Source organism: Xenopus tropicalis, chromosome 2 (genome assembly GCF_000004195.4).
Source record: "Xenopus tropicalis strain Nigerian chromosome 2, UCB_Xtro_10.0, whole genome shotgun sequence".
NCBI classification, from domain to species: Eukaryota; Metazoa; Chordata; class Amphibia; order Anura; family Pipidae; genus Xenopus; species Xenopus tropicalis.
In genome coordinates, this window is record NC_030678.2 from 54,929,386 (window position 1) to 54,946,013 (window position 16,628).

The 16,628-nt window shown below is 36.8% G+C and overlaps 1 protein-coding gene and 1 long non-coding RNA gene across 3 annotated transcripts; one reads left to right on the forward strand and one right to left on the reverse strand.

Moving 5' to 3' along the window:
- The first annotated feature begins 6,982 nt into the window (after window positions 1-6,982).
- On the forward strand, window positions 6,983-16,347 carry myog (myogenin (myogenic factor 4)). Of its 2 annotated transcripts, XR_004221066.1 has the most exons (4): window positions 6,983-7,567; window positions 11,375-11,453; window positions 14,110-14,247; window positions 15,451-16,347. XR_004221066.1 is itself a non-coding variant. In NM_001016725.2 (3 exons), the coding sequence occupies exons 1-3, from the start codon at window positions 7,061-7,063 to the stop codon at window positions 15,570-15,572; spliced, it is 708 nt and encodes a 235-aa protein (NP_001016725.1). In that variant the 5' UTR covers window positions 7,025-7,060; the 3' UTR covers window positions 15,573-16,098. The 2 variants fall into 2 exon arrangements, 1 of the variants encoding a protein (NP_001016725.1); NM_001016725.2 differs by lacking the exon at window positions 14,110-14,247 and having other exon boundaries at window positions 7,025-7,567; window positions 15,451-16,098.
- On the reverse strand, window positions 11,350-14,129 carry LOC116408819. The gene is made up of 3 exons (XR_004221277.1): window positions 14,034-14,129; window positions 12,840-12,954; window positions 11,350-11,511 (listed from the first exon to the last, which is right to left on the reverse strand). It is a non-coding gene; the product is annotated as an uncharacterized LOC116408819 (long non-coding RNA).
- Window positions 16,348-16,628: the final 281 nt, after the last annotated feature.

The following is a 16,628-nucleotide window of genomic DNA, read 5'->3' on the forward strand; positions in this document are numbered from 1 at the left end:
ATCATGGTGTTTCTTGAAGGTTTGTGTTCTCTGGTCTTGATCCACATGTGATATTCTGTGTGGAGAAAGTTGGACATTTTACTTGAGTAGTAAATTACTGGAGTAGTAGTTTATATAAAATGATCAGCATGTTGTTGTCAATGTAGTCGGAGAAAAAAAACCTCTAAAACCTCTAAAAATTTTGATTAAACTACCCCTATGCCTATCACTGGATATTCCTTGTCATTCTGGGTGAATTCAGCCCCAAGATTTAATCAGAGTCATTTATCAGTGAGTCATTAAAGGAAACAAGGGCACAATAACATGGGAGTGTATGAAAGTCTGAGGAACATCATTATAACATCATTATATTTGATCTGCTTCTCAGGATGCCAGGCACGTGCGCAATATGACTACACCTTCATTACTGTCTCTGCACCCAGAACTCATTACATTCATTAAGAGATAACGACTCCCACTCTATTTGTGCTTTAACACAAAACTGGGGGTGGGGATTTTACAATTTTAATATATGTGTACATCACCCTTTTTTTCTGCGGGGGGGAGGTTGCCTGTTTTGCAAAATTCCATTAACCACATGTTGAATGTATATTATTTTCAACTAGCTACACCCTTCCTGTAGAATCAAAACACATATTTGACTAATGGCTGGTAATTACCCTATGTGAAAGTGGAGTAAGCCAATAGTCATCAGGCTTCTTACCAGATAGCCAACACCAGAGATTATTCTAAATGGCTTATATAGTAACATGATGCAAATATGTCCCAGCATAGCTATCCATAACCACAAAGCAGACATTTCTTCCAATATTCTAACCACACTATATCAATAAAATATAATTTCTAATTGGTTTCAGAAATGCAAAGTGCAAAGCAGGATACTACATAATCCCTTCATAATCTCATTGGAGTGCTTCCCTATTGCAGTTTCTAAGTTAAAGAGCAAGACTTCTAAATACACCTCAACATGGGCACAATTAATAAGAGTTATGTTAAAAATGTATTCTGCCTTTTCTTCCAATTTAAAGGGGCATTATATCCCATTTTACCAAATTACTTCAATAAATAGGACTAGCATTGAATATACTTTGTGTGTATTGTTTTAAATAGGAAATATCTATGGGTTTATTTTTATACTGTATATCCTGCCCTAAGAAAGTGGAAATCAAGTATTGTGCACTGTACTAACCGTTCTTTCAGTCGCAATCAAAACAAATTACTAGTCCACTGAAAAGTTCTCTGTATTAACAAACCACTCCCTTCCCTCAGCAGCAGCCCTTGTTAGATTTTGTGATCATTGTGAGGGAAAAGTAGGTTGCACTAAAGAGAAGGAGGAGAGAACTGTGAGTCTTTCAGGCAGGGACTGAGATTGTGCAGACAGAAAAAGGGACGAAAAAGGAACAAAAGCAAGATCAGGGTAATGAGGGCAAAGAATCAATAAATGACAGTAGCAGGATGGAGAGGAAGAAGTGGGGACTGGATGGAGCAGAGCGGAGCAGAGCGGAGCAGGCCCAGGATGTAGAGGGCAAATAATCGGTGACTAGATAGAGTGAAATGGAGCGGGCAAGGAGGCTGGAGCAGGACTGGAGCAAGACAGGAAGAAGAATTTGAGAAAGGCAGGAAGAAGAACTGGAGCAAGGCAGGAACAAGCTAGGGCAGGAACTGAGATAAGGACAAGACAAGAGCAGGAACGGGTACAGAGATGGGAACATGGTCAGAGCAAGAGCAGGAACAGGAGCCAAAGCAAGGGACAGAGAGCTAGGGTCATGCCGTGCTCAGTGCAAAGGCCAATGCTCAGGCACTAGATGTGAGGAGGGCTGGGCTTATATAGGAAAGAGTCGGCGACGACTGGTGACCCCACCCAACCAAAAAGGCTGCTGGGGTTATGTAACATAGGTAGAGAAACAGGTGAAAAGGAGATGAGCACTTGCTGGCTGCTCCCCTGGCACAGGGTTAGAGAAAGCCACTAACCAGGAAGTGCCAGGATCAAACCCCAGAGCCTTTATGTTTATATAGAGGGCTTCACCAGTGGACTGCCGGTTTGTTTCACTGTGCTCATACAAACCAGAAAGTAGAATGTGATTTTACTTTCAATCATATATTTTTCCCTCTTTAGTACAAAAAATAACAACCACAATACATATTTCCTAATGAAAACAACTGGCAAAAATATGTTCGGCAAAAGCTGTTTTTTTTTTTAAATTCATGTTGACAAGGGGGTATACTGCACAGCTGAAGAAATGCAACATAGTCAATGGCAGAATCAAATAACAGGCAAACATTTCTGCAGGAAGTTACAGATGGTAACTTACAGATGGTAAATGAAGTAGATGAAATAATACTATGATAATCCACTGCAATAATAAAGTGGCGGAAATACATTATATTTTCTGGCTAAGAAATAAATCCTTTTATATTGGATTATAACATATTATTTCAATCTTTTTTTGTTGTTTCTAGACTTGATACATCCTTAGATTATAACAGCGCGAGTTTCAAATTCATTTAATTAAAAGTAAAAGACATTATGAATGGTACATGTATTTTGTTGCCCTTTTTACATTTTTCCTTGTGAAAAAATGGCCAGAAATCACCCATGTGAGGATATATGTGCCCCCTTTTCCACCTGCATATCCAACATATAAAGAGGTCACAAATATACAGAGTTGACTTTTGTTCTTTGTACTTAATACCACCTAACTCTCTATAGCTGGGCAGGCCTTTGCAGAAACATCAGAAAGAAAGATTTGAGAGACCCATGTTCCATTGCTGGTTAACTCCTATGACCATAGGCTACTCACTTGGTAGGTGCTTCTGTCCTTACTACCTCATAAGGCACTTAGTACCCCATTCAGGCAAGCCTTAATGATGTGCAAGCTAGTGGCCGGGTAGTCTGCCCCTCATGAATACAGCTTGGAAGTTCTGTATTCTTGGGGGCAGTGTAGGTCCTTGCATTCCATTTTGGAGGGCAAACACCTGTGCCCATTGGCAAAATACAAAAAACATGGTGGCCTGCATCTGTTTATTGTACTTTGTACCCTGCCTTATACATGATAAATGACCCCTCCTGTGCCTCAGTTGGCTAAATGAGATTATTGGGTTTTTTAGGATGGTCCTTATTATGTCTGAATAATTACAGTACTGGTCTTGATAAAAACCTTGCTAGTATAAAAACCTTGCTAAGTATTAAGGTAGTAATAACATGTGTTGTTATCTTTGTCTATGCTAGTTATTTCATAATATTCCAAAACCCAGTAATATTCCAAATCCAGACCTGATAAAAAATGACAATATTGGTGCTTCAGCTTGGTTCTTAGAATGGTTAGAGGCATTAAAGGCTGTTTGCAGCTGCAGCATGTATGTCTCTAGCTAGCCAGAACACATCAAACTTTTATATTCACTCTGGCAGCAACTGGAACCATATATATTCTTACAGAGAAATCATGCTATAGGAAATTAGCTCAGTTGCACTTTCATTGCCCAACCCATTTTTAGCCACTTCTGTTGTGTCACCCCAATCTGTGATTCCTACCCTAGAGTGGGTGCAGTGACATGTGACCAACCTCATCTCAGTCATATAAAGAATAGTAAAAAATATACATAGTAACTTCATCCCCATTCCCATCTCCATTGTAATTACTGACACCAGCAACCCAGGGGGCACAAGTTCTCTGTAAGTGAGCACTAAGGGAAGGGGTCTTGCTCTACTTAGCACTCCTATACTTGTGCCAGTGGGAAGATAAATGACCCCTATAAGCGTATATAAGCTGTTATATTATATATTGTTCACATTGAAAATATTTTTTCTGCAGATGGCTTTTATTCCCCCATTAGTCTCATAATGTGGTCTGAGTGTGCATAGGCTGCATGAAATGAGTAGTACTACACCTGTCCCTTGATGGTGGTGGGCAACGGGAGCTGCTGCTCACACTTTTTCTATCTACCAGAAAATATGACTATGGATATTTTCATTCATCCAGGTCATGGTATATCTAGTATAGGTTTTAGTGTAACTGAGCCTTAAAGAGCAGCATAGGGAGTGATTTCACACAGGTTTAGAATAGTTATTGACCTATTGATTTATGAAATCCAAATGCCAGACTGTTGAGACAAGCTAGGTTTAACTGAAGTATTTGGCAGTATCCTTTCTTTTTTCCAATTAAATGAAAGGTGAGGTAAATTGCAAGTACATTGTGCACTGGCTGTACCATTTATATCTGCTTCATCTTTATGTATGGGTTTCTTTAATCAAGGGGAAAGTCAGTGAAAACATACACAGGAACTTAGCAAAGGCAATTATAGAAGACTGAATACATCTGGGATGGCGAGAAGATTTACAGAGGACAAAAATACAAAGCAAATGGTTGTCCATAGCAAGTGAAGGATGATTATTTTTGTAGGTGCTCTGCTCTAAGGCCTTTAAGGAACAGTCAAGTGTAAAAATGAAATTGGGTAAAATGGATAGAGTATGCAAAATAAAAAATGTTTGCAATAGAGTTAGGCAAAAATGTAAGCTATAAAGGCTGGAGTGAGCAGATGTCTAACATAATAGCCAGAACACTACTGTCTGCTTTCAGCTCTCTAACCTCTTAGTCACTGACTTTAGGGGGGCCACATGGGACATAACTGTTCAGTTAGTTTGTGAGAATGCAGGTCAGATTCCTGAGTTCCTGAGAAATGGTACACGTTTCTGATCTCAGCAAATCTCAGAACAGTACTGTATCTGGCTGACTGGTTAGTAGAGCCTAGTCAGCTGCCATTGGTTAGTAGGTCATGAGTTATGAGCGGCATGTAGACTCACACTGTCTCAGCCCCTAATAATGAATCCTTGCCAATAGTTCTTAAAATAACTCATTACAAATGGCTGTAACTAACAGCAGATGAGCCCAAGAGATGGTCAAGGGGTGTGGCACAGTGGTTAAGCAACATGTGTACAGCACTTCATACTATACAAATGGGACCTGTTATCTAAATGCACGGGACCTGGAGTTTACAGGATAAGGGATCTTTCTTTAATTTAATTATACCTTATATCTACTAAAAATGATTTAAACATCACATAAACCCAATAGAATAGTGTTGCCTCCAATAACAACAAATTATATTTTAGTTGAGATAAAGTAAAAGATACTGTTTTATTATTAAATTATTTGGTTAAAATGGAGTCTGTGGGAGATGGACTTCACGTAATTTGGAGCCCTCTGGATTATGGGTCTCCAGATAATGGACTCCACACCTCTATTGATAAATGGGTAAAGGTGATAACACAAATATATGAAGCAAGTACACCTCAGGGATAACAAATACCCTATTGGGTTTATTATTTGCCCAACTAACCAGAGCAACTTCTACTATTAATTTTTGGTCTCTTTAAACCAAAAGTGTAATTCTACTACTAAAAATAGTAACTGTTATACTATGTGCAATGGTAACTATTAAGAATACTACTACTCATCTGGAGTTTTGGATGCTTGCAATCCTTGGCCTGTGAGTACAATCCCTGCACTTAGTCCCAGAGTTAATCCCCTGAGCTGACTGCTTGCTTACAATACATATTCGCAATCCAGATTATATTAAAAGCATGTCCTGTCTATGCAAAAACTCCATTGAATTCCTAGATTTCATGGAGTCGCTGGAAGGCATAAAACGCACATATTGGTTATGTATTAAAAGACACTAAGTTGCCAGTTACAGTGCAACATCCAGCCCACTGGCCTCTAGTTGGACAGCCCATGTTGAAATAACAGAATAAACTATTATGGGTACCTTATAGACTTCTTCCTTCCCTCACTGTCATAACTGTAGTATTGCAGAATGAGCAGATCTGGGCCTGATTTGCCCCTGGGTCATTTTGGGCTGATCATTAGCCCTGGGGGCATTGGGACCTATGAAAGCCTGTCAAATGATGACCACACCAAAATGCTGATGCAGTCCACAGTTGATGGAATTTTCAAACCTGCCTGATTGATATCTGGATGATTTTCAGCCAAATATCGGTCAACCAGGCCCCATGCACAGGCTAATAAGCTGCTGACTCAGTTGACAGCTTTAAATGGCCCATGTATGGCCAGCTTTCATTCTTGTAGAACACATGCACAAGACATTGCTCATAAAGTAAACAGAGCGAATTAAAGGACACGTAAACTATGACAAAATAAACTTGCACCTGCATGGGAAATTATTGCACAAGGAAAGAGAGATTAACAAAATTTAAAAGGTAAAATATTCACCCGCCTCTGACATATACTGGTTTTTATACATCACCATATTGTTGTATCAGTTATTGCCTTTATTCTGTATTGTGCGCAAGAATCAGCCTTTTGTCTATTGTATTCTCTGTATCAGATGTACCTAACCACTGCATTCTAAATCAAATATAAATATGATATTCTCAGTGCTCCTTTATCAACCCAGACATTACATATGAATGTATATGGCACTCTTGAATGCAAGGCAGCAATAAACAGAAGGGAAAAATGACACTATAGCATAAATTCAAATGGGCAGTACATCGGGAATATAAAATACTATTTTTGTTTTATTTTTCCTGTATTGGTATCATTATTTTTAGGGCATTATTTTAGAGCATTATTTTTAATGTAATGAGATATACAGAAACACACAATCCAATTAAAAGCATACACACAGATTAATAAGCATATATACATTATATATATATATATATATATATATATACACACATGTATATGTACTCCTATTGTTCTGTCTAAATGAATGTGTTCTATATAAATAAATAATATAACTGTTACATGAACTTGAATACTAAAAAGGTTTTTAAAGGGGAATTTTTCTTTTGTCCTTTTTTTTCCCCTAGCTGAATCCTCCAGGGAGAATCCCTTCTTTTTCAGATGTAAAAAAAAGTTTTGATGTCAGGCAACAGCTAAAAAGTGGATCAGATTTCGTGAATGTTTTCTATATTTATCTGCGTGATTTAATGCTGGGCAGAGGGTTTAAATGGCATCAAACAGTTGGTGTGAAGAGTAGAAGAGCAGTTGCTGTGTAGTTGTCGAAAGGAAACACTTCTAGGCAGCCCTGTATGATGGAGCTTTTTGAAACCAGCCCTTATTTCTTTCCAGACCAAAGGTTTTATGACAATGATAACTATTTCTCTGCGAGGCTCCCTACATATGAGCAAACTGGGTTTCAAGATCGTGGCACTGTGGGGATATGTGCGGATGGGGTTTTATTGCAGGGCTCAGGAATTGAAGACAAGGTTTCTCCCCATCCCACTGTAACCCAACAAGAACATTGCCCTGGCCAATGCTTGCCATGGGCCTGCAAGGTATGCAAGAGGAAGACGGTTTCCATGGACAGAAGGAGGGCTGCTACCTTACGGGAAAAGCGCAGGTTAAAAAAAGTTAACGAGGCATTTGAAGCCCTGAAAAGAAGCACTCTGTTGAACCCTAACCAAAGGCTTCCAAAGGTTGAAATCTTAAGGAGCGCCATCCAGTATATAGAACGCTTGCAGACACTATTGGCTTCCCTTAACCAGCAGGAGAGGGACCAGAGAGATTTATTATTCATCAGTAATGGATCCCAACGGGTGGTAGGTAAAATCTTGTATAGAGTTTATCAATGTGCTTCATCCTGGAATCTTAATTGTTTTACACAGGCATGCCTACACATATACACCTAACAACCTTCTCTGAGCCACACTACACTGAACATAAATCAGCACACTATCTGTTTTAGTGTCATTATTTTCTCTGATTTATGTGCTAGTAATAACCAGGATCTACAATAAGCCAATGTGTCATAAAGCCACTAGGGAAGGGGTTTTTAAGATGAAGGGGGGGGGGTACTTAGCTATTGCTAAGTGAAATTAGGTCAGTTTTTAGATCTATTTAAATGTTTTACTTATTATTATAAGAATTTTCCTGTGTTTAGAATTTCACCATGTATAATTGTATGACAATATACATGGCTTATATTATATAAGCAGAAATAATGCTGTTGATGGAAATGATAAGAGGGCCTACATTGTGTGAAACAGCAGGTATGTCCAGTTATGATATACAATACCTGTTGGGCAAAGAGCTGTACATAACCCTGCTAGAAGCAAAACGTTTGTAAAGTGGAAAAGAAGGTAGGTTTAACCAGGAAAAGATCAAAGTCACAAAAATTGTGACATTTAAGGGCATTGAGGTCATTGTTGTGCTAAGAAATATATATCTTACCTTATCCTCTGCATTTGTGTCATTTGACTCAGTTTTATAGAACTCTCCAGTATAAAAAATAATTAAATTAAATGAAAAATCATTAAATTAAATAAAAAACATTCAAAGAATAATATATAGAGGATAAATATATGGAGCATTAACAATAATAATGAATATATTTAAGTTTAATATCATTGAGAGACAAAGCTCAGATCTTTCATCATCAACTTCTTTGACAAGTTTGAGGATACAAAACCTATAGTATAAGCATATACAATCAAGCTACACTAATCCAGACAAACTGCAATGTACCGACATATCTTCTGACCATATAGAAGGTATTATAAACTTACCGCTGTAGCTGTTGCAGAGCCATAATGTGAAAAGTCATTTCTCCATTGTGTTAATTTTGCAAAGCTACAGAGGCAAAATGATTGTTTTAAATATTATCTAGACAATACAGCAAGTACGATATTAAAGGGGTTAAATTAATACACACTGTTATTGCAGCAGACATATATAGTGATTTTTTTAGTAGGGATTAAGAGAAGGAGCAGAGAATAAAGAGAAATAATATAGTAGAATGCATGTTTTTAGTATGTTTCTTTAATGTATGTCAGTTTCTAGTATACTTGTTATGATTCCTTGTCTAAACCAGTTGTAAGGTCTTTAAATTCAGGGACAGCTGTCTAAATCTGTATATTCCTTTTCTGTGACCTTGATCACTGAATTTCAATAGGGTTTTTGTCTTCAGTAAGACTAGAGTAAAGCAAATGCATGTGCTTAGTTCCACTGTGTGTATATATATATACCACCATGAGATAGTGTAAGGATATATTGATATATTCGACAAAGTATAGAAATATAAGTAGAATTACTTTGTTTCATGGATAATTGGCAGGATTGCATTAAATAAATTCCAGTGTCTTTAGAACTTTCAATTATTGGCAAAATGTTTTCATCTAGGCAAACATGATTTTTTTTATTCTTTAAAAATACATACACACGTATTGTTTTTAAAATCTATGATATATTGATTTGTTGGTGCAATGGTACATATTAGGCAACATATTTCAACTAATCAAAACTGTGCAATTTGGCAATTCATGTGCATGTGCAAATTTCCTACTATCTCATACCTCAGCCAATGGCTGACCAATTAGTGCACACAAAATTGGCCTATGTCTGGCCAGCTTAGCTGTCTCTGTGAGGCAAAAATTATGGCCACAGTTTAAAGTCTAGAAATCATTGCTGTAGAGGAGGCAGCCTGTATAATTGCTATCTTGCACTTGCAACTAACGACCGGAAAGTGAATAAAATGCACTGTAAATAAACAGTAGAATATGGATCTCTCCTATACAGTCTGTATTGGTCGCTAACTCCTTTCAAGCCCTAAAGCCATATATTGGGAAATCTGAACTTTATCTGAGAGTAATAAAGGGCTCAGCTGACTGCATGATCCTAAAGCATTAGAATCATATTGATCCAGATATAATTACTGTCAGTGGCTGAAGAAGCTAACTTTCTCCCACTTTGCTAGATATAGATGTAAGATTGTAAGCCTGGAAAATTCACAATACTGCTAATATTGACTTGAGAGTACATTTATACAATTTATACTTTCACCACACTGAGCTGTGGCTCCCATTAGCTACGTTGCCAGAGCACTGTAAGGCACCCTCAAAGTAATGACATCTGACATATTTACATTCAGGTTGCAAAGCCTCTATAACTGCACCACTCTTCCTCATTCAGCCATACGTGCACAAAAAATGTTCATTAATCATCCATTATTTAAAAACTATGTGTGTGATCATAGCATGTGTCTGTATCTCCTATATATTGCTTTGGACTATTCAACTGACCTATTGATTTCAGGGCTTATATTAGGACACTTTAGTCAGCCATCAGAGAAATCTTTCATTGTGTTTCACACATAACTGCCATGGCTTTTCGATGTGACCCTTAAACTCAATATATCAATGGTATGGGGTCATTTTTTTTTAATGTAACCCTGACCCTTAATTTGCTGAACATAGTTACTTGCTGACTGCTTTGTAAAAAGCAAGACATTCCATTATTTGAAATGAATACTTTGTAAAATGCGTATAGATATAGTTGCAGTTTCTGGAATTTAAGGAAACCTGAAATTTCATCTTCCTTATAGTGTAGTATCAGAGGCTTTCATTAACAAACTTTCTGTGTGCAGATCTGTGCCTCTGTTCCACCATTAATGTGTAATGTTCTTGTCTTGCTCAATCTCCAGTAAATGAACCTCTCTCTCTCATAATGGGGAATTGCAAATTTCATTCATTTCCCAGTGACAAGCATGACCCCAGTAGACAGATGTGCACATGTATTATGATATGCATAATATACTCAGCAGTACAGTGCTTTTGTGCATTCTGCCTGTAATAATACAATGCTGTTCATATAATATAAATTAGCTGTAGAAATTCTGCACGCGTCAGCAATTTATTTCTTTTTACTATTTTTTTGAGGTGGACAATTAGGTATTAATATTATTTTTGTAGAGTCTGAATATTTAATTAAAAAATCAGTACATCTGAGACAAAGTTATAATATTTGTGTAGATGTCCCCTTACTTCTGTATACATACATATATTTATGTATTGTAGTGTCCTACTTGGCAACATTCTAGTAGTTCTTAATTTGCTAAAGGAAGTTCCATACATGTAACTTCTGTGCTTAACACATATCTCTGTAACTTACACCTGGCTTGTGCTTTTCAGTCCCTTTTCAGGTAACTGTTCATTATTATTTAGTCACCTCTGGAAAGTATGACAGCATACTATATTAAAACGAAAAAAGCAAACAAAAAATGAAAACTTTGGTGTCAGGGCAAAGGGCAAACAACGGCAAATTACAGGACATCTATCTCCCATAGACTCCATTTTAATCAAACATTTAATTTAAATGTTTCCCTTTTTCTCTGTAATAATAAAACAGAACATTGTACTTTATACCTACTATGATATTATTCATTCTTACTGGAGGCAAAACAATCCTGTTAGGTTTATTTAATGTTTAAATGATTTTTAGTAGACTTAAGGTATGGGATCCAGAAAGACCCCTTATCTGAAAAATCCCAGCTCCCAAGCATTCTGGATAATAGGTCCCCTACCTGTAAAATAATCAGTACTATATGTAATATAATGACTTTTTTATTGCAGGTATCAAGTGAATGTGGGTCAAGCTCTTCCTCTTGTAGTCCTGAATGGAACGATTCTGACTTTAGTGGCAGCCAAAGTGGTAAGTAATTTGACCATGGAGTTCAGTTTTACAGAGAAATTCATCTGTCCAACCACCACTGAAAAAAATAAAAAAATAAGAACATGATTTGATTTTGAATACATATTGGATGAAGATGCTTAAAGCTTATGTTTAAATGTTATTCCTGGATCAGAAATGGCAACATTCATTGGCTTCAATTTAAAAAAGCATATATACAGAACATGGCTTATAAATCATCTAAACTAGATATTCCTCTCTGGGGTGTTTCCTGGGTGAACCTTGATGTTGAATCAACATTTGCTAGACCTTTGTGATCAATTAACTATGGTTGTTTTTATATATTTATCTCAGAGTAGTTTATAGAGAGCTGCCAGTAAGTCCAGCTGCTGTGCTGGCCCTTTTCATTCACTGCATGGACAAAAACAACATTTTCTTTAAGGAAAATGTATTCACACCTGCTTTTGAGGAAACTTTACACTGGCAAAGTCAAAAGAACACTTTTTATGTCAATGCTTAATAAAAACAGGCAATGATGTTTACATGAAGAAGGTGGATTCTGCTTGTGGTGGCTGCACTTATTTCCCTGTTTTAACCCTGTGTTGCTTTTGAAATAAAGAAGAAAGGAAACAGTGTTCAGCATTGATCAGTCTAATGCAGGTATAATAAGGAAAAGGCTGTGAAAATGTATCCAACATTAGTAAAATAGATGGGGGTGTAATTTGTATTCTGGTATACACACAAAAGAGAAGAAAGTCAGCCCTTTCCCAAAGTAACATTAGAACAACCTCATCATTTCTTGTATACTTACAAGATTATATTTTCATTAAAATAAAAAGTAGAGAACATTGTTTTCCTAGAAAGGTCAAATGGTCTGGATGTTAATGGATTAAACTGGGACAGAAATCCCTTTAGGGCTTCAGACTGTACATTAAAAATTATGCGCACCATTAAAAAAAATCACATGTTCACAATAAATAGTTTCAAAGTAAATAAATAACTGGTTGCAGTGGTAATATTTAATTGAACCAACCAGAGCTGGTGGTTCTATAAAGAGTAGGTCAAGTGGCAGAATAAGGTGACCTACGCTCTTTGGCATCATGGAATGAAGAATTAGATATTATAAATGTTATTTAATCAGTTATTTTTCTGGATATAGGAATCTGGTTGACTGGAATGCATTTTGTAATGGTTTATAGAAAAAGAGTCTTAAAAAATCATGACAGAATGATATGCAGCAGTTATATTCTGATTCAGTCATTCTGTACAAATATGCTAATGCTGCGGAGTGGAAGAGAAATACTAAATTGGGCTAAATTTATTGAATGTTGACTGTTTTTTTTCAACCCAATGTTGAGATACATGTTGATATATATATATAAGCAATAATTCTATGTAGGCATTCACGATTTGTCTTCATAAGTTTGCCTGATTGCAGGTCCAATTTGTAGATCAAATAGTTTTGTCAACAGGATACCGCTTCACACGACTTATGAATATATATTGGATATTACATCCCCTTCTGTAATTTAAAAAGACATTGGAAATCACAAGATGTTACCTAACCATTTAAAAGCACAAGGCCACAGGCCAAGTTCCTTTATACAGGACATGTAATTCCAAGATAAATTCTAAAATCTTTACATTTTTCATTATAATTTATTGCTCAATGTCAGCTGATTCGAAATTTACTAAGAGCACTCTCTAAACTGCATGTCTTTTAAAACTCTGCCCCCTCCTTTGTTCAGAAACTGTAACTATAGCAACACAGACCCCTCTGACCATTCAGTCACTGAGGGTCCGCCTAGAGAGGTCCCACTGGTAGCCTACAACTCCCACTAACACCATGGGGCTGGTGACAACACAAAGACCCCATTCCCACCAGGTACATAACCTGGAACCCTCCATTTCTGCCTCCCTGCTAGCATAGAACTTTTTTGCGAGGGACCCAGGTATGGTTGGTGATGTGGCCCCTGATATCGATGGTTATGTTTCTGCCTCCATTTCCTTTCTTTACCACCACTATGTTTCCCTTCATTTCCCCTGTCTCCATTCCCCTACACTTCCATCCCCCCCCCCCCCATAGCCTACACTTCTGTCAACTACCCCCTTGCTTCTGCTCCTGACTGTATATCCTCCAGTAAGCTTTCCTCCCCTTCACAATTACTACCTGTGATGAGGGAGTTCTTAGGTCTGTATGGCAGCACTGGGCAGAGACAGAGCAGGTGGTTAGTCATTTTCTGGTACTGACATGAGAGTACCAGCCTATCCGTGCCACAGATTCTGTGTTTCTTGTTTCCTTTTGATACATTGTGCACTGTGTGTTTCCTGGCAACGTGCAATATCAAAAAGTGCCAGCACAAAAAGGGTTAAACTGCAGAGCAGAAAGCAATAAAAATACACACATCAGAGAGAAGAAAGCAATAAAAATATGCCCAATCTTGTTCATTTGAAAACTATAGTTTAACAAACATGGCTGGAGAACATAAATGCAATTTTCAGGTAAACAGTAGCTACAACTTCTTTCCAATCAAAAAATAACAGCAGTTCAAGTACAACATATAAATAAAAGCCCCTGAGTTTTGTTAAGGGGAATTTCACCTAATAAATGGCATGATGTTGTTGACAGTAGCAAAATATCATGCTTTTTCATTCCTTCACCTTTCTGCCACTCCAGCTATGCCCTGCCAGTATGGTGTAAACTTCCAGAAAGGGGTTTGAATGCCAGACAGAAGCATAAATAGAGAGCAGAGGGAGAAGTTACAACAGACACGTGAAACATTCAGCCTGGCATTCCATTAATTCTCTGCCTGAGGTCAGTGACCCTAGTAACTAAACATTACTTTAAATTCCAGACCAGAGAGGTCAGAACAGAAAGTTACACATTAAAAAGCAATACAGTACATGCACGTTAAATATAATTTAATTGGGTGATTTATGTATAAAACATACACATTTTTTTATTTAAGATTACATATTCAGTTACTTACTACAAAACTATACATACTGCATTTAGCCAACATCGTTTCTGAGTAATTAAAGATTAGAAGTGTCACTTTGGCTTTAGCAACTGCATTGCTCTTGGGTTGTAGAAATACAATAAATTATAGAGAATCTTAAATATTTTCAAAAGTGGCTTTGCAAGCCCCCTCTCATATGTCTCATATATCTTTCAAGAATATAGGCCAATATAATATCCTAAATATTAGGGCAAGGGTACACTGTGTCAAAAGAAATGGAAGTAAATCCATTTATTTAAAATCATTTAAAGTTTTCTTCAGCATGGAACAGTAAAATAAAAAATTGGGCTCTCAGTTCTACCCTGTAAAGACAATGTGGGGCACAAAATATATAATACAGGTATGGGATTCCTTATCCAGAAACCCGTTATCCAGAAAGTGCAGAATTATGGAAAGGCCATCTCCCATAGACTCCATTATAAGCAAGTAATTCTAATTTTTAAAATTGATTTTCTTTTTCTCTGTAATAATAAAACAGTACCTTTTACTTGATCCCAACTAAGATATAATTAATCCTTATTGGAGGCAACACAAGCCTATTGGGTTTATTTAATGTTTAAGTGATTTTTAGCAGACTTAAGTTATTGAGATCCAAATTACGGAAAGATCCCTTATCTGGAAAACCCCAGGTCCCGAGCATTCTGGATAATGGGTCCACTACCTGTAACAAGTTTTATTCTACTGCCATTTAAAAACATTCAATAAAATAGGACTTAAGAATTAAGACCCTATAATTATCTATTCTCTCTTGCCTATACGTAAACCCTCTGGTTTCATTAGTGATATGTCCCTTAAAGTATTATTGTTACTTTAATCATTTAAGCAGTACTCCAGACAAGTTATGAAGTGACCAAATGTGCCAGAACAGATCAGGAGCTAAACACAGCTAAAAGCTACAGTAGATCTAACTAAAGCGAATAAACATTTGTTCTCAAAAGATACAGAATATTGCCCTTTGCAATGCATCGAATATAACATAAACTTCTTTTTATACCTAGATCATCTCTTGAGTGACGATTCTTCCGAGCAACGTGACATCAATTCCTTGTCATCAATTGTCGACAGCATCACATCTGGGGAGGTGTCTATAACTTATCCCGAGCAGCATATTCAGCATTAAGCACCCTGCACTATCGTTGCTGTTTATTTTTGGACCTATATGTAAGCGTACAATGCTTTAGAGATATAATAACGAGGACTCAACTGTGTAGTGCTATTCCATAAAATGCCTTCTGGCTAGTGATGAGCGAATCTGTCCCATTTCGCTTCGCCATAAAATTTGCAAAACAGCAAGAAAATTCACTAAACGGTGAAAAATTTGCGAAATGCATTTGTCGCACGACAAATGCGCTCATCACTACTTCTGGCCCCCAAGCACATTTTATATTCTGTTTATGTGAATAGGTTACACTTCCTGGCACTGAAAATTCTGAACCGTAATAAGCAAATATGCATTTATTAACCCGGAATTACTAAATCGCCTTATAAGGCCATTATTTAATTAAATTATTAAATCAAATTGTTGAACCCTTAATTAATTTAAAGAAGAGCAACACTATATTTATTATTCACTTAAAATATTCAATAATCTTATTCAAATCCCAGTATTGTTAAAGATATTGTGTCTGAAAATTCTAAAAAAAAAACAAAAAAAAAACTTCTGAAAAATTCCATGTTTTGGTATGAAATGTTTTAATATATTTTCATAGCGATTTTTATTTGTGTGTGTTTTTTGCAATTTTTTACTCACTGGGGCCAATTTTTTTATTTTACTGCAATGCTGTTTGACCAACTTATGGCCTTTTTTTTAAATGTGTGGATTTGCTATTTTTGTTTTTTTTTATTTTTGCTAACTTATTTTGATATTTTTAAATAAAAGATATCTTGTTTGATTATGTTGGTGTAATGCTGATTTGTAATTCCGGACTATTGGATAATTGATATGCAAAGATAACCAACAATAATTAGTAGGTATAAAGTAAGATTCAAAAATTAATTTACAGGACAAGAAAGGCAGCCTAACGCGTTTCGTGCCTTGTGGGGCACTTACTCATAGGCCGGACTTTTGTCCTTGAACTACCACTCCACCTCCAGCTCCCTGCTTTGTCCTCAAACTATGGCCCATTCTTGCTGCCTGCTCCCCGCTGTGGGGTCAAACTACGGCCCGCTCCTGCGT

Excerpts from the sequence above, each read along its gene's own strand:
- myog (NM_001016725.2), top strand. The coding sequence starts at position 7,061 with ATGGAGCTTTTTGAAACCAGCCCTTATTTCTTTCCAGACCAAAGGTTT. Across the intron at positions 7,568-11,374 it reads GTAATGGATCCCAACGGGTG|GTATCAAGTGAATGTGGGTC; the intron begins GTAGGTAAAATC and ends TTTTTATTGCAG. Across the intron at positions 11,454-15,450 it reads CTTTAGTGGCAGCCAAAGTG|ATCATCTCTTGAGTGACGAT; the intron begins GTAAGTAATTTG and ends TTTTATACCTAG.